Here is a 26,006-nt window from a genome sequence, read left to right on the forward strand (position 1 = left end):
TATATATATATGTTATACAGTTGTAAATAACAATAAATAAATGATTTAAAAAATATATATATATAAAAATGAATGTATGTAATTTTATACATATAAACATATAATCAGTCATGATATAGTAGATCCTTCTAGCCTCAACCTGTAATAAATTAATAAAAAGGGTAATAAATTATTAAATTAATAAACATTTTAAAACTTTCAATTAATATCTGTAGCTTTGAACAAACTATGCAGATGCTGTTTCATCAGTTGATTTGTGAAACCATACAGTTGGAGTAAATTGTTTACCACATCAAATCCATTAAAATTGCGTTTGATCAAAGAGCAGTAAGGATTCACTGGTATGCTTCATAGGAGTAATATATCAACAACCTATTGTTAGTTCAACAACCTCCGTCTATTAGCGGGAGTAAATAATTTTCTGTTAAAACTCAATCCTTCTCTGTTAAGGCTAAGGGAGTGATTATTTCCTCTTGGAACGGTATAGAATTAAGTGAGAATTAGAAGTGGGGGATTTATCTTGATGAAGATACCATCAATCTTTGACAGTGGAAGGTCAATGGAGATTTAGGTAGCAGTGGTCGAGTCAAGTGCTTGTGATTAACTCAACGGTGAGACCTCCAAGCCTAAGTCCCAGTAATTCCCTATTACTGTCTATTTACTTCCCACTACCACAAAATCTGTCAGTGAGCTATGACTCCTAAGGTCAGTCTATTTGTTTGACCAATAATCCGTTATAAAATAGACGCAATAAATATTATTTTAACATATACTTTTAAACTAATAAAAAACTGCGCCTACATATTGTAAAAAAAAAAAGTTAGGAAGTTCAGTAGAGTGTTCTGAAAAGCAGTGGAAGTCTCGTTATACACTAAATTGATATAAGTGAAATATGGCAAAAAAAAAATTACAATTTCATATAATGTTTTTTAAGGAAACTAAAAATAAGGTAACTTAAAAATTTTAATAATTTTATTAAATGAAATAAGCATTTTTTCCTACATAAAAATGAAAAACTTCTTCATTTATTTAATCTTGACAGTAATACTGTTTTATTTTTAAATATATTTATTGATATTTATAACTGTATTAACAATTATAAAAATATACAACAAGTAAATTTATGTTAGTTACACAATGATAAAGACATGTGATAGAACTCCAATAACATTTCTAGAGGAGATCTCAAGGCCGTCGTCTTTTGAGACGCCTTAGAGGATTTCTTGTAATGAAGGAGAAGCCAGGTTAGATACAAATGGGTTTGGGTCGCTGGGAAGTTTATCATGGAAGGATTGGTATCTGGTTCTGGCCAAAATGGCAACATATGTATAGTTCGTAATGGATGACTTGATTTGTGACAAAGTAGGGTGTATTAAGTATTTTGGATTTTAAGGTTTTGTAATTAGTTGGAATTTTATACCGTTTGTGTTGTAAGTGTTGTAAGAGTTGGAATTGATGAGCAGTTTTTTTTTTGAGAATACAAGTTTTTAAAAATAAAGGTATTCGAAAGTATTAATATTTGTATTGTAGATATAAAAACCACTAGAAAGATTACCCTCAGTATATTAACTGCTGAGAATAAGGAGAATTTCAAATAAGCTATCACAAATACCTTCAAGAGTTATATGTTAGAATTGAGAGGTCCGGGAGTTGAGAAATAAAATGAAAAATAAATGGAACATAAGACCGTCAATGCCAAAATAAATTGGACTAAAATTTAAGCTCACAACCAAGCTGACAATAAAATATTAGATAATAAAATAGGATACTAAACTAATGTGACTAAGCTGTCACTCGGTAGCGTTACTCTTGTCGCCTAATCTGTGATACGGAATAAGTCCGAAAAAAATATTAATACATTTTTCAAACTCTTTAAACCAATAGATTATTATAAAACATCTCGTTTCAACCATTGTGCTGTTGGAAAGCTACATAATTCTTCTGACTTATTTTGTGGCGTCTATAGAATGAAAGTAGAAATGTTAAAAATTCATTGCGTTATTTTAGCTGCCACGATCGCCTGGCGAAGCAATATTTTTTTACAAATTGGTTGCTATCTTGAAGGAAATTCATCATAGATAACGGAAATGTCGACGTTAGGAAATGTTCAGATCTCTTTTCGAAAACGGATTATGATATATAAATTCAAAGTTATCTATGCTAATAGATATTAGTGGGGTTTATCAAGATTTCTTTTGAATACTTCATATACTATTGTTATTTTTCCATTTGTTAAGATTTGGAACGAGGTGTTACGCCAACAAGTGGCTAAACGGTCTTTAAATTAATTCGGGATAAAAACACTGAGTGACTAAGGTACTTATTAATAGCTAATTATATAATAATTTTATTAAAAGCTATTATTCTTTTACTAACCAAAAAGAAATTATATAACGAAACGTGAGTTCTTTTAGCCTTTGAAAGATGATTGGATGAAGCACGCACGAACCCCTCTCCTGGACCTACTCCATCTACTCCAGTCAAGTCGTCTCTTCCGGAATACCTCCCTTGCCTTCATCCTCCAACATTATCGTATATACTCTTCCTTCCGTCCCTCCCTTGTACCTCGCATCCCTAGTTGATGGTCTAACGAATGCCTGGTCCCTTCCTGATGTTTTTCTTCATGTGTAATGTACTGATGTCTCAATTCATTTTATGTTTTCTCACATTTCCTTTCGAGGTTTATCTGGTCCACTTGAACCACTTTTTTTCGTTCTAATAAAATTCATAGAATAAGTTAATGTATGTTACTTCTATTTATATGTAATTAATTTTAATTTTAATTTTTTGTTTAATAATTATTATGTTCAACTTTTCATCATTTAACACTCGAGGAGGTCTCTAATAAAAGTCAATATATCCACTTTTAGAAAGTTATTATTTTAAAATTATTTTGGGATCATCTCTTGACAGGAAAAAAATTTAAAACTTCATATAAACCGACTAAATTTTAGTTGTAAAATTTTAATTTCGCCAAAAAAAACTTTTACTTTCGAAAAGTAGATATATTAACTTTCGATATAAAACTCCTAATTTGTCTTCAATCTTTTTTTCTCCAAATGTTGACAAACGCTACGAACCGTCGTACGTAATATTCATTCAAATTTTAATTCGAAATATTATAACATAAATAAATATACTTCATAGGAGTAGACATACGATTCATTTAAAAGTAATCGATTTTTAATTAAATTCAGTTATCATAAAATAGATTCAGTTACTACATCTGGTTCAACAAGGGTATTAGTTCCATTAGAAGAAAAAGGTATTTGTAGTATTATAAGATTATATAGCGTTTTTGATGTCTACGAAAAATATTTTATTTTATCGAAAGATAATTTTTAATATTTAATTTCTAGTCTTACTGTCTTTTTTTATTTAACACTATCCTATTTATCTATTTTAATTTTTACGTTTTTGATGTTTGAATAATAATATTTTATATATTGATTTATTTGTATGCATTTTGCGTTTTCATTTAATGGCATATTACTCTTTTTTAAATGAAAAAAAGTCAAAATAAAATTTGTAAATTTTTTAAAATAAAAAAAAAGTTATTTACGTTAAGAAAATAAAATTTTCAACAACATATTATATTTAAACTACTGCTATTATGCTTCCTTTTTGTTTCTTTTCAAATCTTTTGAAACTGTAAAATTAATGATATATTGACATTAGTTATGCTTTTCCAACAAGTTATCATATAGATACAAATAATTTTAAAAATTAATTTTCACTCATCTTAGAAGGCTTTTTTTTTTTTTATTACATGCCTTCCATTACGTTAATTGATCTCATATCTAGGATTGATATATTCTAGAAGAAGAAAACATATGTTTTTTCATATAAGTGAGTATTTTGAATTATTTGAAAAATACAAGCATTATTTTCATATACTTAGTGTATTGATGATTTAAAGTTGAAAGTTCTTAAAATTAAACATTTCTTTTGGTTTCTTTTCTCAGGTCTAAATCTTATTTGGAATAATTATTTCTTAATTATTTTTTAATTAATTAAAAGTTTGATTTATTTTTACATAGGAAAACGGTACTGCTGATTTATTTATCATCATGTGTTCATTATAATTATATTAGAAGTTTTTAAAAAATATTTATTTATTTAAAACTGTCCTATAAATTTAATATATTTCTATATATCAATATACGTATGATTTTTGTAAAAGTAGTTTGTATTTTATTGCATTTTAATGTTTATTTAATGTATATTTATGAACTCTGGATTAACTGGTTCTCCTGCTAAACCGACATATAAGGAATAAGTGAGGTGCTACTGTAATGATAATTATTTTTATAAAAATAACAACAATATTCTAATTAGAGGTGTTAGGAAGGATCGATGAAATATCACTTAATAATTATTTATTAGATTATTAGTAACTAGATTTTTTAAAATATGCTGTTCAGAGTTGACAGAGCTGTGAAAACCTTTTTTTAAATTATCACGCTAACTTAGAGGAAATTTGAAAAGAGATTAGAGAAATAATTAAAGTTGTAACGGTGGCTACGAAGGGTTGAACCGGGAGCGAGGCCATCAAAAACCTGTCAGGGACCTTCATATCGCCTCCCCCCCCCCGGTATACACTCACAACCTCCCTCCGCCCCCCCTCGACAGCGGATATGAAACTCCGGCTCTGTCTTGCAAAAAGGCTTTTTCACTTATTTTTTGTGCCCCCCGCTGCCTGTAGCTTCGCACTGACATTATTCATGCAAGCCTCAGGTTGACGTTTAGTATCTTCCCTTATCATTACTCAGAAAAATTTATCTCTCATGAATATTCTAAAACTATTTAAGTATTACCGAAAATATTTATCGCTGTTTTAATATGTATGATTTACTTCTAAAAAGTTTCCATTATGGTTATTGATTAAGTATCCCAAGTTAATTAATTATTTATGAGAGAAATGATGGTCAAGGGAGGAGGGACGGTATTTAATATGAAGATACACACACGTTAAAAAAGAAAAAAAATGTTCTCGTTTGAAAAATATTTATTTATTTAGTTATTTTTCGTAGTTATTTATATTGTTTCAGTCAGATGTTCATATTTGTTGTTAGGTTTCTTTCTTTTCAGTGTTGTATGCATCTCAAGACGCTATTGGAATGTTTTGAAACTACGATCCATCAAAATTAAAAACTTACAATTGAATTTCATCTTTCTATTATATAAAAACGTTTTTAGTGATTACCGCGTAATATTTTTTTTTTGCAAATAAGGTGAAATAATAAAAATGTGTCGTGATATATTGAGTTTAACTGATAAAGAACGCATTTTGTGATAAAAAAAAGAAATGAAAAAGCTTATCTACATCTAATCATCTAGTCATCAATCATCATAAGTCTCTGTATTATTAACAAAAATATGAACTACAGAATGCATGCAAAATGTAGTTATAAAATTCGAGCGAGTAGTACAATTAAATGAACAGAGGTATGACTTTTAAGGTGGAGGTTGGTTCGCTGTCAAGCGGACAGGGGGTACCTTCTCCCCTGGTACATAATTAGGAATAATTTAAAATAAATAATAAGTTACTTACACATAATTATTATACACAAAATTATTATTAGTAGAAAAAGGAATAGTATTAATATTATTCTCATTGGATATCTTAATAAAAGCTAATAAGTTATTGCAATAAGCCACTGAAGATAGCAAGAATGAATTAACACCACGAAATAATTATGGATACAGTTGATATAATATGAACGAAGAAGAATTTGAAATATACTATAATTGTAAATAAAATATAAGCTAAAAAAATGTCATCAGTTATTTCTTTATTTTTATCGATAGTAACTGTTAGTAAAATAACAGTATGTGACACATTGTAAAAGGCAAACAATACAAAATAAAATATTCGACGCTACAAGCCATGTTATGGTGATAAGAAAGTTTATGTAGTTATTAGATAACCTGCTAAAAAACAAAACAATGTTCTACCTTTTACGAAGACCTGCATTGCTGTTCTTGAATCGATCTTACTTCTTTTTCCACTCTTCTCCCTGAGACTTAGTGTCTGGATGAAATGGGGATCCCCCTGTAGAATAAAAAGCTGGAGAAGACTGCTCCAGATTCCAGTATTCCATGGATTTTGTTGCCTGGATTTAAGGAAGTTTACGGGCTCTACCTGATTGACTCCCCGCCCTCGTAGCATGCTATCCGTCCCTTGCTACGTGGGATATATATCACCCCGGGCTACATATTGAACAATTTCGTAACACTCCAAGCTCTCGCCTGTTGAAAAGAGCTATTATTTATTTTATTGTGATTTTATGATTTATGAAGAGATAATTGTCGTGCTTACTTGGATACATAAGTTCAAAATACTTTGAAAAAGAATGTGTTTATTAAACACTTTTCTTCCCTTATGAATTTCATATCTGTTTTAAATGTAATCTATAATTTATATTTATATTTAATTATAATTTAAATTATTCTCCGATTGTTTATTATTGTTAATTGTTACTGTAGTATATCCATAAATAAGAAACTAGTGTTTACGAATTATTATATCATCATGAAAAAATATGAACAATTATTTGGTTCGAATTATTATTATCATTTTTTTTTATATATTTCAGACTTTTGGAGCATTATTCTAAACCGTAGCATTTTAATCTCAACATCTTACTATGTTATTAACTGAACGTCGTAACTTAACATCGTAGCATCTTTCTATGTTATTATTATTTTTTTTTTTTTAAGCACATTTAAATTTAAAACAGTGGTTTCTAATATTTACCTGTTACAGCAACTATATGAGGGGTTAGAATGATAGTCAGGTATAATTTCATGTGAAAAAGTTACTTAACTTATATATGTGTATTATCTAGGTTGCACTTGATAGGTTATTTCAGCCAGTTACCGAAAATTCTCCACTTAGACTTGGTATTTAACTTGATGAGATTAAGGTTAAGTTTGTTTTTAAGTGTGTCATTACGATTTTTGGCGAAAGTTCGAAACAAAAATACATTTTATTAAATCTTGCATTCTTTAAATACTTTTGTGAAGAATTGGATACCATTTCTTTGCTTGTGGATTTATCCAGTTAAGACTGAATTGCTTGATTCTTGGTTAAATTATGACAAACTGGAGTTTCAATAAACCAACTTTTTTTTTAAATAGCGTTTTTTACAGCTTATCATCATTATTTTGTTTTTAGTTGGGCACATGTATAAAATAATTGAAATTAAGATGATATCAGTTAGTAAAAAGTGATAAACCTACTAGACTAGTAAATAAGACCATCAGTATTTTAAAAACGTTTTTATTACGACGAACAATCATTAATAAAATTCATTTCATCGTAAATCGGGTTCCTACCATTAGTATATTTCCCGGTCTATAACTGGTGTTTTCCCACTAGTTAACTCATTTTAAAAAGTTATTGTTTGAGGATGACCCCTCAAGCACTTTTTAATGGGACTTGGAGATGTTGTCCTCTAGTGAAAAAACATGGAAGTGCAGAGAGTTTGTAGCCATATTGGTCTGTACCGGTAAAAGAGAGCAAGCCCATTTTAAGAACGCAATACATATGTCCACAAAATAACGTGGGTGAGTAGAACTTCACCATACTCAGGCAACAGAGGTGGCTGCAAGAAGAGAAGACAGAAGGAACATCAGAGAAACCTGTCTTTAATCGTAACATCGAATAGAACATCCTAACCAAGTAACCTATAATCCCTTTCATTATTCCTTATTGTAACCCTTTTGGCAAACTAAACTTAATCAATTGTTTCATAGTTATTAAAAGAATAGACGTTTTATTTTATTTTGTTTATTATAATTATTTCAAATACAACCCACTCCAGCGATACCAGCAAATTATATGAAATTCGGGTAATATCCGCTAACAATTAAACCCAGGGAATGCTTAAATTATACAATTATAATAGTTATAATTATAAAATATAAAGTAAATTAGCTTTTAGAGATGATAAAATCTCCCCTATGTAAAACAAGTATTGCAGAGAAAATTATGGTTTTGATGTTTAAAATAACAGCGTAATGTAGTACATAAAATAACATTATAATATAGTACATAAAATAAAATCGTAACATAATGTGTAAAATAACATCACAATAGAGTATATCAAAGAGTATCGTAATATAATGTATAAAATAAGACCATTATATAGTATATCAAATAATATCGTAATATAATGTATAAAATAAGATCATTGTATAGTATATAAATTAATATCATATTATAGTACATAAAATAACATCGTAATATAATACATAAAATAACATCATGATATATTATATAAAATAACGTAATAATATCGAGTTTTCTAAAAAAGTTTAAATAATTTGTTAGTGTCTGGAGCATCTACACTACTTGTGATTCCTGGATCATACTGCCCAGATTGATCTGAATATCTACTTTCAAATAAATATAAGGTTACTATTTGATAGTTCGTACCTTCAAAAATTAGGATTCTCGAATTATTTTAATGTTGACAAAAATACTATCATATAGTAATTGATTTCCGCCTACCTAAGCTTGTACCCATACCTTTGCGGGCTATAGAAGTGTTGAATTGTTTGTTATGGTAAGGAAATAGGATGAGGGTAAGGGATAATATTTGGAGGGGGTGGCATTAATCCTGAGCTGAGGTAGTTTGGCCCGTGTCCAGAGGTTCCAGGGGACAGCCTCCAGCCTCGATAAACTGGAAGCCCTCTCGGCTAAGTCAGCCTTTTTATATATCTCCCAGTTTTCCTGGCTTCTCTCCTCCAAGCTCAGCTTTTCGAATAATAGTTATCCGATAAGACTGGCGGATATTGTGTGTATTGTTGTTCTCCTCATTTGGTTAAATACGAAATATCGATACCCGTTCAAGTGTGCAATATGTGTAGTGGTCCTTCACTCAATTCCTCTTTAAAGTACAATTATTTCTAGTAACATAAAAAATTCTGAAACATCTGTTAAAAAATTTACAAACAATTCATAAATCGTGTATTGTACACTGTTGAATATTGTAAAAAAATGTAATAGTTAGTTGTGTGATATTTAGTTTATCGAAACCGTCCATCAGTTAGTTTTAGGTAATTAGTAAATGAAATGCCATTTTATAAATTTAACTGCAATAAAAATTTGTTCATTTGAAACCTATCTTTTTTTTTTTAATTTAACACATATAGGACATTAATTAAGGCAGTGAAGTAGCTCAGTGAGTAAGACACTGTGCTACTAGCCCGGTTTTGAATCCGGCTGTGGCAGATAATAATCTATTCTATTACTCTAACTTTGAGTCAAAACTGTGGGTTGAGGAGCCACCCGGGCTTATACAAAGCGGGTAATCGTAATGGGATGGGAGAGCCTGGCAGTTGATAAACAAATCACCTCTTTGCCTAATCACTGTTAAGAAGCCTAATCAAGAAACATGACTTCCTTAATTCCTGACCCTTCCTACCACGACAGCCCAGGTAGAGGTTCAAGCAATGACATTGAATAACCCGTTTGTCCAATTTCTTTCATTGGTCTTACATAACAAATATAAATGTTGAATCATGTGAGCCGTTGAGAACAAAAGTGGTGTGGTTCGTTATGTTCACATCAAAATCAAAATTCATACATTATAATTTAATTTAATTTTAGTATGTTTAATTAATTATTTATTTCTTACTAAAAACGTTATAGAACTTCCTATAAAATTATAAATATCTTACTCTTGGTTTAACTTACTCAGGTTTTGCACTCATATAATGTGTTGATATAAACCTTAGAACTATAGTTAGGAAAAATATACATAAATAAATGGAATATTAAACAATGAATAACTATTACCATACACAATATAAATAACCGATAATCTAAAACATGTGCATACATAATATTAAATATCTTTGTAAATATAAAAAAAACGAATCATAAATTCGGTCATGAGATAATTTTGAAAAACTGAGAAATCGTCAGAAATAATGTAGGCCCATATGACTGGAAGATTTTTAATTTTACTAAGTAAGGTGTCGTGAGGATTTATCTTTCTTTTTTTAATTATTTTTATTTTCAAAGAATCATAAAGTTTAGGGACCATCGTCCCATATTAAGGTACATTAAAGTGTTATTGTCATCTACGTACATTATTGTGTTACAATGGGATGTCTCCGTACTAGCCCAAAATATACTTCAATAACGCATATTGAAAAAAAATTAAATATAAGAAGAGTCTATATTTGTCTCCTTGTAACATAAACTCAATGTCGTTACTAAGCATAAATCCAATCCTGTGTTAATCTTGAAAATCATTCTGAGGAATTGTCAGAAATAATGGTTTTATTATGATTTTAAAAGTTGTATCAATTGATTCAATATTTTATTTATCTTAATGTCTGTTGATTTTAACTTTTCTATCAATCCTCATTTTTAAAAGATGCTGTGAAAGAACTTCAGGCAACTCAGTAATTTAAAAAAAAAAATCAACGAGTTGGTTCTCTGATAAACTCTTAATGACTACATAAAACTTCTTCAATACACTTTTTTTAGGACCTCGTCAGAATTCTGGGTTACAGGAAGCTTATTGAAGACCGATATTCAGAGGAATATTTTTTTTCCTAAAATATGCCTGCATCAGTATTAAAACTGGAAGGGGAAAGAAAGGGGGAGTTTTTTTTATGTATAATCAATAAAATGTTTTGGCCTTTTTTTTCCATCATTATTTTTATTTTTTTTTAAATGATTACTAAATCCGTTAGTTTTTTAAAATTAATTTGTCTGTATGTATTCTTCGTTCATCACAATCCTGCTTAGTTAGGAAACTATAAAATCAGGACAACTAATTTATACGAAACCAAAAATTATCATGCTTGTTTTGATATAGACAATATGATTTGGTAAAAACCTATATAATAGAAGTTTTAAATTGTATTCTTAAACAAATCACATCAAATAGATAATTTTTTTTTAGGTAATTACAGCTTTTAATTTATTTGATTTATAATTTTTAATAAATTAAACATTTTTTAGATCTTTTATAAGACAATAAAGAAAATCTGTACCGGCGGTTGTGTAGGGGAGGTTATGTACATAATGTGTATGCTAGGAAATATTAAATTTTAGTTGATCGTAAGTGTGTAGTGTAAATTTTTCAAAGTTTATACTTTAGTAATGTTCAACAGTTAGTTATAAATATCTAAACTTCAGATATTAAGCTGTTAAGTTTTAAAAATCACTACTGGACTATCTTGGATTACAACTTTTAAGTAATACTTTCCAGGGTCATCAGCCAACGATTCGGATCGTTTCCTTAGCTTATCACTATTTCTATTGGTTATTATTATTATTACTTCGGCACTACAACTCGATGTCGAGTCTTGGCCTCCTTCACCAAGCCCTCACCAATTATTGCAATCTTGTGTGGCTGCCATCCAGTTTCTCACTCCCATCATGGTTCTGGCATCACCACTCACACTGTAACTGCATCAAAGGCGAGGTCTTCCTCTGTGTCTTGTTCCATTAAGTGCCTCTGTCACTATTTTCCTTTGCAGATCATTCTCAGCCATCCGAGCAACATGCCCGACCCACCTCATTCTACTGAGCCCCACAAATTGGACCACGTCAAGTTCCTAAAATTAATCATTGAGTTCCTGCTTTGTTCTGCGTTGACAACTTAACGTTGACAGCTCCAAATATTTTACGGAGAATCTTCTTCTCCAAGACCATTAAGTTGTGCTCATAACCCTTGGAGATAGTTCACGTTTCCGAGCCATACAGAAGAATTGGCCGAATAATTATACAGATAAATCTTTGTATCCTTAGACAAGAGCAAGACGAGGCACAGCTCCTATAGGATATCCCTATACGGACTGAAACTCGAGAACATTTCCAAAAGTATATTCTCCACCGGGCCTGGGGATTTCTTCCGTGACCATGTATTTGGCCTTTTCTGCAATCACTTCAAGCCCCATTTTTCTTGCTGCTTCAGTTAATGTCATCAGCGTAAGCAAGAAGATGTATTGTTCTGCTGAATATTGTTCTGCCCACTTGAATTCCGAACCGAAGACCTATCTTGAATAACATTGGAAATGTTTGTATGATTATAATTTTGAATGTATTATAAAAAATAATTAAGGGGAGAATGGTAGCAGGAACCAGGTGTTTCTATGCCCTGAAAAAAGCTCTCCGATACAAAAGCCTTTCCAGGAAAGCAAAGCTTTTGTTGTACAAAACAATAATTAGGCCAGTGGTAATGTATGGCAGTGAGACATGGACTCTAACCAAGGAATATAGAAGAGCTCTACTGGTTTGGGAGAGAAGAGTCCTAAGAAAGGTCTTTGGAGCCGTTAAAGAGCAGCACAGGTGGAGAATCAGAAGCAATGACGAACTAAAATAATTGTATGGAGAGCCTGATATCCTCTGTGCTATTAAGAAGTGCAGGCTAAGATGGTTGGGACATATGGAAAGGATGGAGCCCTGCAGGCTACCTAAAAGGATGCTAAATGATACACCAGGAGGAAAAAGGAAAAGGGGCAGACCCAGGCGTCGGTGGCTGGATGATTTGGAAGATAATTTGAGAGGAATGGGAGTTGAAAATTGGAGCTGGAGACCGCGAGGCATGGGAAAGAATGGTGGCAGAGACCCAAGTCCTACAAGGACTGTAGCGTCCAACAGTGAGTGATAAACAATATAGAAGAAGGTCTGAGTACTGTCAAAAATGATTATTAACTTTGTTTAAAAAAATTAAAACAAAAATTTCCAAAAACGACATGCTTGATTTATTTTTCTTACTTTTTTGTGTTCTTTATTATTACAACATCATTGTAATCTTGAAAATGAGCGTTTGTTACCACATGTTCTATAATTACTTATATTATTTATTGAATAGTAAATTTGTTACTTAATTGTTAAAAATCATTAAAGAAAGTTAGGACCATTTAAGTTTAAACTAAACAATAAACATGAAGAAAACTTATATTTATATTATAACTTTATATTTTTTATAGTAGCAGAAAGATTCTTTTCAACATACAATTTAATTATGGTTCTTCTTTATTAATTTCTAAAAAAATAATAAAGAAAAAATCTTATATAAAACTTTGGTTATGATCATAGACCGTATATAAAAATCCATGTATAAAAATAGTGTGGTAGTTATGAAGCATGAAACTGCTTGGTCTGTTGTGGTCAGAATGGCTTGAGGCAATATGCAGTTTCGGGAATTGGTTACTGCATTAATGGCAATCCCTGACTTTATCAGGACCATTTCTGAAACTGAACCTCAACAGAATAATATTTCTAGCGATTTTACTGCTAACACTGGAACCAATATCTTTGAAATTATTTTGTTGTTATAAAATAGTATTCATAAATCTTATTATTTCTCCTTTTTCCTGGGGTAATATTGAACGGTAAAAAAATATATCTGCTATGGTAATCATGAAGTTCAATTACAATTGAATAATTTTATACTCTCAAAACCTCTAAAAATAATTTATCAATTTTTTTATTTATTCTAAATTTAAATTAGGATTTAGGAAAAAACATTTTGAACCGCTTTAAGCCAATTGTTTTTTTAAACAATTATATTCTATACATAAGCACTCCCAAATTCTGTAACGACCTTTTTTATTAGTTATTTTCATTTTAGCCATGTCACAATAATAAAAATTATTTTCAAATATACAAGTTTTGGAAGGATTTATAATGATTTATTTGAAATTCTGCTCATTTTCAGCTGTTTTCTTACTGAGGAATTTAATATTTCCAAAAGATCTAGTTTTAATAAATTTTTAATCACTTTTAAAAATATATAAATTAAAAAGTTTTCCTCTCATATTCGGGCTAAATCCCCAATTTACCCAAAATGGTCTGTAAATAAAAAAAAAATAAAAGCAGCTTAAAATTACCATAATTTTAAATAGGTCATCATGAATACTGCCGAGAATTTTCATAATAACAAAAATATTTTAATAATTTATATAAAATTCCCTGCTGAAATTATTACTTTACTTATGTTTTCCCCTTTGCTCTAATCTGAGTGAAAAACTTCTTAATTTATACATATTTTATCATTTTTTAAATACTAAATTATAATGTACCTCATTAAAAAGTAGTCTAGCTTAAGCAGAAATTAAAATAAATCAGGATTAATTCTGAGAATTGTATTATTGAAAATAGTTTTTAATGTTGTGTTTGAGGAGAAAATGAAAATTTTTGGAAAATGGCCTATAAAAAAAAACCGAAACGTTACGGGAGTGTGGAGTGTATATCAATAAAATAAAATTGAAATTTTTTATAATATAGTTTTATATTTAAACAATAATGGGTTAGTGAGGTTCAAAAACGTCTGCCTTATTCTTAAATATAATTAAAAATAAAGTACAATCTAGGTAAGTAGAATATTACGTTTTATATTTCAGCAGGAAAGCGAAAAAATTGAGGATACTAACCTTGTGCCATCCCACACAATTCCCCAGGGAATGAAATGGAGTTTAAATTGGTACAGGTTCACAATGGAAATGGTAGGGCGCTTACAACCTCACGCAGGTTCACAAATTCGTTGTGGCATCTTAAAATGGTCAGGAAAAAAAAATCACAATTTCATTTCCTGAAATTTTTTTCTCTCTTTTTTTTTTCACTTACCTCGTTATTTTCTAGCACTTCCATACAGGAACAAGTGCGGTCTGTCCCATGTAATCCAATTTTGAGGAGTGTAAATGGAATTTTTATCAAAATGTATAGTATATTTTCTTTTAAAGGAAGCCTGGAAATTTGGAAAACAAGTTGAAAAGTGTTATATGATAAACAAGTAGAAAGAAGTGTATTAAGTACAATTGGGAAGTAATACAATTTTAGGATCCATTTGCCCTTGTTAAACAAATTTGTGTCCTTTTTTTATTCTATTTGTTGTTTATATTTTATTATGGTGATGTTGATCAAATTCCAATTAAAATGCTTTTAGCCAGTTTCCATTATTATCAAACATTCTTTCCTGTAGAAAGAAAAAAAAACAAAAAAATTTATATAACTGATAAAAAAGTTGGCATTGTTATTAGCTTATCAGATTAATCTCAATATAGCAGCTTTTCTCCAAAATCACTTTGTAGGATTTATTGAAAATACGAAAGTTATCTTTTCTTTGATAGTATGTGTCACAAACGTGATATAAGCAAATTTACTGCATTAAATGATTGAAAGATTTTTGTTGCGTAGAGAAAGTAAATTTCTGAATATCTTTATCACTGTAATTACTGATTTTTTTTTTTTGTAAGATCTTGTATGATTTTGTAACGTCCAAGTTAAAAAAAATTGTTTTTAGTTACTATTATTTCTTTTTTGTCATAGATTAGTCGAACCATATATGTATTTTTTCTAATTTATAGAATTATCAAATTGATGAAAACTTAATAGTTAAAAAAATTCATTATTTTTTTTCTCCCAATTTTAAATATCGAATGCTATGTCTGTTATCATTTTTATTTCAGATTACTGGTCTTTTTTATTTCCTGTCCAAAAAAAAAAAATGAAAACTTTTTTTTAATATCTTCTTAACTTTTTTGTTCTCATTTACTCATTTAAATTATTGGATTTATACATTTTTTCTAATAAATTGGATCGTTGAAAATTTTCAAGGTAATTTTAACTGATTGTTATATCATTATATAATTCTTAAAATGTTGATGGAAAAATATTGTAAAAAAAAATTGATATATTAAAAAATTTAGAAATATACCATATTTCACTGATTGATTTTTTTTAACTTTCATTAGCATCGAATTTTGCTTCTGGTTTTGTATTAGATGATACCTCTTGGTTACTGATTTATTTATTTTTTTGCTCACTTTAGAATTTTTTTTAATTGTCTTTATTTTTAGTCCATTTTTTACCCTTTGGATTACTAGAATTATACATTTTTTTTTTAGTTTAGAAATTGAATCAATGACAATTTTTGAGGTAATTTTTATTTTAAAAAATATACGTATTCCTTAACAGTTCAATAAAATTTTCAAAGTAATTTTATCTTAATGTTATATAATTATATAATTCTTAAAAGACAGATGGAAAGATATTGTAATAAAAATTTTTATTGATCTTGTATTAAAAAATCTAGAAATAAGTCATATTTCACAAACTTCCTCTTAAAATCAATTGCTTAAAGAAAAACGTTCATTTATTAATTTTTTTTAAACCTTTATTAGAATTGAATGTTGTTCTGTTTTTATATTAGATGACATCTCTCGTTAATTGATTTATTTATTTTTTTTGTAGCTCACTTTAGAATTTTTTTAAAAATTGTCTTTATTTTTTGTCCATTTTTTCTTTTTTACATTACTACAATTATACATTTTTTTCTAATTAATTGTACCATTGAACGAATGAAAATTTTTGAGGTAATTTTCATTTTAAAAATACATACGTTGTTAAGGAATTTAAAGAAAAAAAAATGTCTTTAACTAATCTTGAAATAATTGAAATTCATTGTTTATATTTATATATACACTTTTTAATGTCCGTTAACTTGGAATGTCGCTTTTGTTATCGCTGTTATTTTAGATATGACACCTTTTGGATAACTGTCACGAGCTCTCTAAGCTGACAACCTTCTTATTGGCATCATTTGTGAGAAATCGGAAATACCCCGTCCTAATGGACAGCCAAAGGTCCTAGACATTGTCCTTTGTGTAATGGCGATGTGTCAAGTCAAGCCTCATTCTATTAATGCTGCCCCACTAAATGCCAGGCTTATCTGCACAAAAGATAAGTCCTGACCCCTCCTTTATTTCCCGTTTTCATCCCCCTTTTCACATTTTCGCTAAAGGCCTCCCCCTACCCCGGCATGGCTTTTTAACAACCTTTCAGATTCGCAAAAAGGCTTATTATTATTCTTCACGGGCTGATGGAACGCTTACTCCTCTAATAAGACCTTTTTCAATTAACCCTCCCCCGATGCTTTTAGTCGAATTCTGCCGAAGGAGGGAGACTGGTCAGCACAATTCTCTCCTGCGAAATATCTTTCCGGAGGGAATCGATAAATCTAATTTATTGAAGGTAAGGCACAAGAGGGTCTTCCCCCAGTCTCCCAGAAACGGAAAGAAATATTTCCCTTCTGGAGCAAGAATTTGGCAATACACGCAATACATTTTCCGTTGAAATCAAGTCTTCTGTAAACAAGTATACTCTTTTCTTGAAGACAGTCATTGGCGATTTTCAAATTTCCTCACTCGTAAAAACTCGTATACCAGGATACCTGAGTAGTCTCTTAAGTAAAGAATTAGCGTCCTATTAATCAAATATGAAATTAAACCTGGAGCTTACCTATACGTATTTAGCCACCATTAGTTAGCTTTACATAAGAAATGTTAAACTTTGAATTTTAGATTTTTGATTTAATGAACTCCCAAGTGTAGTTCACATCATTATCATTTTAATACCTTATATAAATATAGTCCACTACTCCCATCAAACATTAAACCAGTGCTCGATTCGTATCTGAGAGATACATGATCAATTTTAAATCTTTCTCAGAAGTCAATTATTTTGGATATGGAGAACTTAACGCTTGATTTAATCAAAATATATAAATGCTGACCATAATTACTTTGAATATATTTAGTACGTCTGATAATTTATCTTAATGATCTATGATTATGCTCATGATATAAACCGATTACGAAGCCGTAATACAATCGGGAACGTTCGTTTGATCTCGGCTTTTCCCGGTGAAATCGGATCTTTGGGCTTTTCGATAAAAAGAATGAAAGAATACTAGAAGAAAAGAATTCAGGCGAGGATGTGTTGTGCTGCAAAAAATATGGTGTTCCTTTTTTTCTCCTTTAGTTATTTTTAAAATTTATTAATATTTTGTATTTATCCATTGTTTATTATTTCTCATGATTGTTTATTTTTTAAACTAAATAAAATAAAAGTTGCTTTATATGACAATTATTTAAACAATTCGCATTTAAGTCCTGCCAAACTATTTCAATGAGGATTTAAGTGTATATTTACAGAATGAGTTTCATCAAAATCGATGGAGCCGTTTTCGAGAAACTCGAATTCGAAATTTATTGAAATTGCTATATTTCGCTGACTATATACAATATTTCATATATGGGTAAGTGAAAGTAAAAATGTGTGGCCCTTTGCACATGAAGAGGAACTAAACCAGTCGATAACTCGGATTACTGACTAGTTACAGATTCAATGGTGACTTGACTCCACCATGAGGCTACTCATCAGCAATTGAAATGTCTCGTTCGATCAGTTTCGTCATGGATATCGTGCGCTAAATGTCTTGAGAAGACTCGAGCGATTATGAAACCATCGTGTTGTATCACCTCAGAAGGAAAAGCATAGTAAGAAAGTTTTGGGTGCACCCATACATTGGGTAAACAATGCTTAAAAGCGGTTGTTTGTTGCCGCTAAACAGGTTGTATGACATTCCTGACTTTTATCTATACCTTCTCCGTTTAATGGTTCTTTGAACAGCCAGAAAGGTAAAAATTATGTAAAATGGAATATCTTTCAACCTCCCTCACCAGCAACAGGTTGGTCACTTGGTCACTTATCTTCAAGAAACTAGAAACTGTTATAAAAAACCCAACACGCGAGTCACCAGGGAACTAGTTACTAACGGGTTTTTGTGAATTACAGACGAGTCCACAACCAGTAGCGCCATGTACGACGTCCCATTGTATTACACGGAGAGACCCAAATTAAATCTGTTGGTATTTCGCGTCACTCATCAGTTCCTTTTCAGTACCTCCGTGTGCATACGGCCTAGTGCAAAGTTACGAGAAACGCATAAATTATCTGAAAACTATAAGCAAGTGTTAGTGAGTTTCTATGGTAACTTTAGGTAGGTATATTGTTAATCATTTAAGAAGAGATTATATGTTTTAATTACAGAACGGGGTTGCTGAAGAAAATGTCTGGCACATTGCGTTGCAACATAACTTGACAGCTCCTCACAATGCACTAATTTTTTTCAATGGCCTATAAAGTATGGAATAACCCCAGTACTCGTCGATTGTTTACGAATAACGAAGTTGAGTTTGCTCATTGTGTACTCGGCCAGCTCCTCCAAGAGGCTGATTGTATTCCGGTTCTGTCCCCGTGAATCCCATTACAGCATTTGCTAATCAATTTCCCTTTTAATTCAAAAATCTATTTAGCCCGTCCTCTTCTTCTATTGCAAGGAGGCTTTGTAAAACTTCACAAGTCCTCTTTGAAAGGGGCTTCATTATCAACTTGAATATAGATGATGAAATTTGGAATTTGACTGACCCAGAAACTTTTAATTAGTATTTTGTCTTTTTATACGTTATAATCCTCTTCTCTTGCTTTCATATCTCAAAGAAATGAAATCGAAAATAGAAAAAGAGAGGATTTTTTTAAAATTCTGTGCAATGATAAGTGAGGCGTGAGAATGTGATTAATATTAAAAAATTGCCTTTAGATGATGTTACGATATTTATATATGATTTAACATATTTTTTTAAATGTTCTATTCGTTGATTTATTTTATTTGTCAGAAGTCAAATCTAATTTGGATCTATAGATCTTAACGTTTTATTTAATCAAAAAGACAAATCTGCTGACCCTAATTACTTTAAACATATTTTGGTACTATTGGAAATTTATCTTTATATTCTATGTAATATAATTTTTATATTATAATATTGTCATATTCTTAGTATTATAATAAAATACACTAATGATGTTAAACCATCGGTATTTTTAAAATCTGCCAATTCCTGATTTTTTGTTATATTTCTTTAAAAATAAATTTTTTTGTACATATAATGTGATTCAAAATATTTTTTTCGAATTAAAACTATGGAAAAACTAAATAAGCGTAGTAATCCAAAATTATAATATTTTTACCAGGAATACTTTAGAGAAGTTTTGAATATTTGTTTTTCATAGTGCTGATATCGAAATTAAACTTTTCGATCTTTAAATTTTATCGTATATGTTTTTTAAAAAGCTCGGAGAATTAATCTATGCATTCTTTTAGCAACAGAAGCCTATTATAAATTAAGCAAGACCAAATTTCCTATATTTTTTACTTAATGATGCTTTTTGTCTGTAGACATCCTGTAGGAGCAATCTTTTAGATTACTATCGGTGTTTCATCCTTATCCAATTCTTTAAAAAAAGAAAATAGAAGATCGTTGATTGACGGTGTGTAATATATAAATGGAAAAAGGCCCGGGTGCTGTAAATAATAAAAAAAATAACTGAAATAGTAATTAAACCATTTATGGTGAGCCAGTGTTTCACCCTACTTTGCACTTGTAAAGATTAGTATTAGCTTTGATGTGCATTCTTTCATTGTTTTAACATTTTTGACAGAAAAAAAAATTTGAAATGATATAATTTACTATTTTTTCATTGTAGCCCTATTATATGGATCATTATCTTTGTTTATTATTACATATACATTGATTGATTATTTTTTCTCTTTCAGAACCGAGGTTCCGGACTAGACATGAGCGTAGAAGGAGCTTGGAAAGAGGGAATCACCGGAAAAGGTATCGTTGTCACCATTTTAGACGATGGCCTTGAAAAGGACCATCCTGACCTCAAGGAGAACTATGTAAGTTGATTATTATTGTCTTAATTAATTAAAACGCATAAAATCTAAGTTTACTTTAGGAGGCATTAAATATTATAAAATTAAAAGATATATATATAAATAAGGTAGCATAAAATAAAATAAATATTGCTTTAATAAAATTGTATAAGTAAAATAAAATATATAAATATTATGATAATATAAATAAAAATTTATAAAAAAGCCCTGATCAAGCTCTACAAAGTGGGGTGAAACATATGATAATAAATAATAATAAATAATCGTTAACCATTTTTGTTCTTTTTGAACGAAACCCTGACCATCTTCTTCATATTTAAAAAAATATATATATATTTTTTTTTATCATACAATTAATTATATGGAAAGAGAAAGAATATGTTTGAAGGATAGAAGGCTTTACAGATAAAAACGGGAAATGTCAAAAGAGAATCCACCAATGAGATTTGCTAAAGGAAGGACTTTTATGTAAGAGAGTATATAGGTCGATAGGATGTGATCTGGTATTCAAGTAGTGGACAGAGGGTCTCTAGGTAAAGAGATTAGCAATGAAGAGAGTTTTTATTCAGTTCTCCAGGGTTTGGGACGAGAAGAACTTAAAACTGCGGCCGGATAGCGAATCTGAGTTTCCTTAATTTAGTACCCGTATCCGCTATATTTCTGGTGCGTAAATACTAAAACTATTCGTAAATCGATTAAATATTATCGTAATACTAATCAATGCATAGAGCGAATACAGTGGTTGCTATAGTTTGGTGAAAAAGAAAAGTTTGAAGCTAAGAATATCAGAATCCTTCCGATCTTGAATAGAATATAGATTGTGAAGACCACAATAGCTTTTTTAGGAACGTTGCAATTTGTTTGTATTGTTTTCAACACGCATTCATACGCGAATGCATTGTAAAGCGAAAATGAATAACATTACCACTTTTTCCCAATAGTTCATTAAAATGTATCCCTTCTTTGGTTTTAATTTGGGGTTTAATATGCCTCCATCAGAAACAGCTATTCTTATTTTGAAAACAATGCTTAGGCCACCGCTGATGTATGGCTTTGAAGTAGGGGATACCACTTCACTTTTTCCTTAACGAAAAGGAAAAAATTACAATCTTTTCAAAATAAAGTCCTAAGATTTTCAGTGGATGCTTCAGGATGTCCTATTACAAATTCTATATTTATCAATTCTATTTTTGGCATTGCTTCTATTTTATTTATTTTCTCTTCGTACTTTTTTCAGATTAACTAGTTTTTATTTGTTGTTTTTTCCCATTAGAGGGCAATCGTTTATTTCCTTAGGTCTATGAATGTCGTTATTTTTGTTATTAACTTTACTTTTCTCTCTTATTAAGAATTATTATTTTTATTTATTTATTTTATCTTTTTTTTTATTTATAACGTTGTATATTGTTGGGGGTATCTTTTGTATGAGACTGAACTCCCTCTCCCCCCATAATAAATTGTTAAACAAAAAAAGTATCTCTTACATTAATCAGGCCGATCTGGTATTAAATAAACAAAAAATGACAATGATGTTCTTTTGAGACATATATTTTAAAATATGTTACAACATCCTTTTCTAACACGATATAAAATTAATCGAAATGATTTTTCTAAGCTTTTAACATAGATCTGAATGCAATAAAAACTTTTTATCCTAGAGAGTTTAGATGTTCTTTTTAATTTAGTGTTAATGACAAATATGACAGTTGCTAAATCATTGCAATGTAATTAATTCATCTTGTCTATCAGAAAATAATATGTCCTTAGGATCTTCGAGATCGTATTACAACGACTTGATTCTATAAATGACACTTGGGAACTACTTTAATGAAGTGGGACTTGAAAGTTGCACTTAGTTTGAGAATCACCCATGGATGTAACTTTTGTCATTCTCATCTATATTATTTTTCCTATCAATATACAACACTTCTATTAATTATGAAACATCGTTTATTGTAATGATAATATTGTAATAATTATTTATTGTAATAATTATGAAACATCGTTCTTGATTATACTCATCACAGTATGTATAACGAGGTACCTCGTACAATTATTCATCATAAAGTGAATGATAGGTTGAGGTTTTTTTTTTTTTTTTAATAAAGGTTATTAAAAATAGTGTGATAAAGATTATTTTAATTAATTTACTATCAACCAAATGTTTAGAAATAAGCTCAAAAATTTTCATTTTTAACACGGTCGTTTAGTAAGTTATTCCAAACATTCCACTCATTTTGAGAACTCCTCGTTGGATGTTCGATAGGAGACACAGAGAAGAATTTCTTGAATATATTTAATTAGTCTTTGAGTGAGGTATTAAGAGGTAAACAAGCCTACCTGCTTTTACCTTTAAGAAGGTGTCGAGATCTTTCTTTGTACCAGAGACTAAACTGGATCTCAGAGGACGGTCTGAGCCACTACAGTTCCTGATAACTACGGCTGTATCAAGTCCTTGTTTCATCCGCTTATGTGGAGTTGTGCTGGATTTCCTCCTCATAATTAACTGGAAAAGTTGACTAGTCATTAATTAAATGCAATGTACAAACACAATATAATGTTATTATGTTACTACAAAGAAGAATAAATAAAAGATACGAGAAATTGAGAAATGTATAAATCCATGTTTGGAAAATCCGTTATTTTATTTTTATTTTAATCTTATTAGATTTTTTAAATCTGTTTCTCGTGTTTTAATACTTTGAAAAGAAAAAAAAATTAAAATGGAATGTATATCTTTCTTTGGAAACCATGAAGCAATTCGGCTTGTGGGTTTGCAGTTTTATCTTCCCTTATTTACCGCTTTACCTGGATCCACCATATGAACATCAGACTCCAACCTTTGCAAGGTTAAAAATGCTATGTCCTATCCTAAATAGACAATCCAAACTAAAACCAGAAACAGATATTTTTTTTTAGACCAATTATCAGGCCACTGCTCATGTATAGCTGTGCTCCTCGATTTGTAAGAAACGGCCAATTGCATCGGGAATTACAATTGGAGGCAATAGAGGATTTCATCAAAAAAAGGTTCAAGAAGTTCCACTCCCAGTTACCGGCAGCTAAATAGTACAAGAGCACAAGAGGAAAAAAAGGCAGTTATTTCACCTCAATTTTTGATTACTTTAATGAAAACTATGTCAAAATTGATGAGTCTGCCGAGTATAGGTAGGGGAAATAAAAAATGCTGATTCAAAACGTCAAAATTAATTAATTTTTTATTCGAAGCTCTTTATCTTCACAACTACCGACAACAATAGAAAATCTAAGAGAGCATCATTTAAAGTAGAGTAAATTTGCTGAAATGTAAGCCCTAATAGAGCTATTTACGTTCAATGTTTCTCGTGATATAGCTTTTTAAAAAGCAATATTTCATAAAAATGTTGTATGGAACGTACTGAAAGATCAGTAGTTCGTAGATTTATATTGAAAAATCTATATCTCAAAAACCATTTGACGAACAGATGTCTATTATCACTCAAATTAAAGCTAGCTTAATGGGCTAAGAAGTAGTTTAATATGTTTATTTTCGTAGGAGTAGTAATTTTCATGAAATTTGCTAAAATAAATTGATTTATAGTTGCTCGGACAAATTTTCATTTGCCAAATTTATATTGATATGTGAATATCGTAAAAACTACTACCACTACGAAGATAAGTGTCATAAACTGCTATATGATAAGTTAAGTTTCCTTTATTTTTTGAGTGTTGGCAGACATATGTGCATCTAATGGGTCTAGAGATATAATCCAACATTTTATACGAACAACTATAAATTAACATTTTGTGAGTTTATTTTATGAAATATCATAAAAACTACTACCCCTACAAAGATGAAAGTTTAAAATATTTTATAGTAAATTTAACTAGCTTTAATTTGAGTACTAGCAGACTTCTGTACTCGCAATGGTTTCTGAATAAAGTTTTGCATTAATCAAACTTATTTCCCGAACAACTATAAATCATTTTATTTTAGCAAATTTTATGAAAACTACTACGCCTACGAAAATAAACGTCATAAACTACATTGTAGCTCATTAAACTAGCTTTAATTTGAGTGTCAATAGACATTTGTACGTCAAATGGTTTTTGAGATATAGATTTCTCAAAATAGATTCACTACTTATATTTCAGTACATTTTTATGAAATGTTGCTTTTTAAAAGGCTATATCTCGAGATCTATTGGACGGAAATAGCTCTATTAGGACTAATATTTCAAAAAAATTTACTCTTCTTTAAATAATGTTCTTTAAGATTTTCTAATGTTAGTAGAGCTCCGAATGAAAAATTAATGTTTTTTTAAGATTTTCAAACAGCCGCCATTTTTTATTCCCCCTTCCTATACTTGGCAGACTCATTAGTTTTGACTAGTAATTAAACATAGTTTTCATTAAAGTAATCAAAAATTGAGGTGAGATAACTGCTTTTTTTTCTTCCTTGCTCTTGTACTAAAATCTACAACTTGGGAAACCTAACTACATCGAAGACTGAAGCTGAGGCTACTGCAAGATATCCTGTTATAAGTTCTGTTATTGTCCCTCTAAAATTTTATTTAATTTTAATTTTTTTTTTCTCTTTATCTTTATTAAATTAACTTTCTTTTTTTCTATAAGAAGTCAATTATTTGTTTTTTTATATCCATAAATGTCACTGTTTTTGTTATTAACTTTACTCTTATCTTTTGTAATTTTTATAAGAATTATTGCTTTAATCTATTTATTTTATCTTATTCTTTTTTTATTTATAACGATGTATATATTTAGGGGTGTCTTTTGAATGAGACTATACTTCCCTATAATCAATTTTTAAAAATAAGAAAAATACTTCTTACATTAACCATGTAAGACCCAACAGGCCGATCTGGTATTAAATTAAAAAAAATTAATTCCCTTATTTAGCCACTAATAGCTCTCTAAAACAGTTTCTCTTGTGAGACCTTACTTGTCCCTTATGTGGAGCTTGGGTCAGGTGTCTGGGTTCCAAGTAAACTGTTATGAAAAAAAGGACGAAATTAACTAATTGGGTATTTAATATTCCTCAAAAATATAATACACATTCTAAATTTTTCAACCAAAACCAGTCTTCAAACCAGGTAATGTACAAAATATACTCCTGAAAGCATTGTTGAATTAAGTACATTATACCAATGAGTTTTAAGTTTCTAGTACCACTTCCTAAGTTTTGTTTATTAATTTATTTTATTCTTTTTAACTTAATACATGTTATTCAGGTAGCGATTTAATTGGCCAATTATAAAATATTTTACAATAAATATGTAAATTTTTCTAGTCTTCATTAAAGTTATTCACTTACCTGTTAAGGTTTCGTCCAATTCAGGTCTATAATTTTTACTTGTTATAATTATTATATTTACAATGTCACTGTAACAAATATACAGTGCGTATACCGAACCTGATTTTTTTAAATTTTTTCATTAATTAAATACA

General features: G+C 29.7%; 1 protein-coding gene across 1 annotated transcript in view; it reads left to right on the plus strand.

The window, feature by feature from the left end:
- LOC106690541 (furin-like protease kpc-1) overlaps positions 1 to 26,006 on the plus strand; it is a gene marked incomplete at its 5' end in the record, with an annotated part of 130,769 nt that overhangs the window by 40,149 nt on the left and 64,614 nt on the right. Inside the window, 1 exon segment of the mRNA XM_024358571.2 lies at positions 20,433 to 20,561. Coding sequence (XP_024214339.1) covers positions 20,433 to 20,561 — 129 coding nt within the window.

The sequence above is a fragment of the Halyomorpha halys genome, unplaced genomic scaffold, assembly GCF_000696795.3.
Source record: "Halyomorpha halys isolate HHAL.00 unplaced genomic scaffold, Hhal_1.1 Scaffold51.1, whole genome shotgun sequence".
Lineage (NCBI taxonomy): Eukaryota > Metazoa > Arthropoda > Insecta > Hemiptera > Pentatomidae > Halyomorpha > Halyomorpha halys.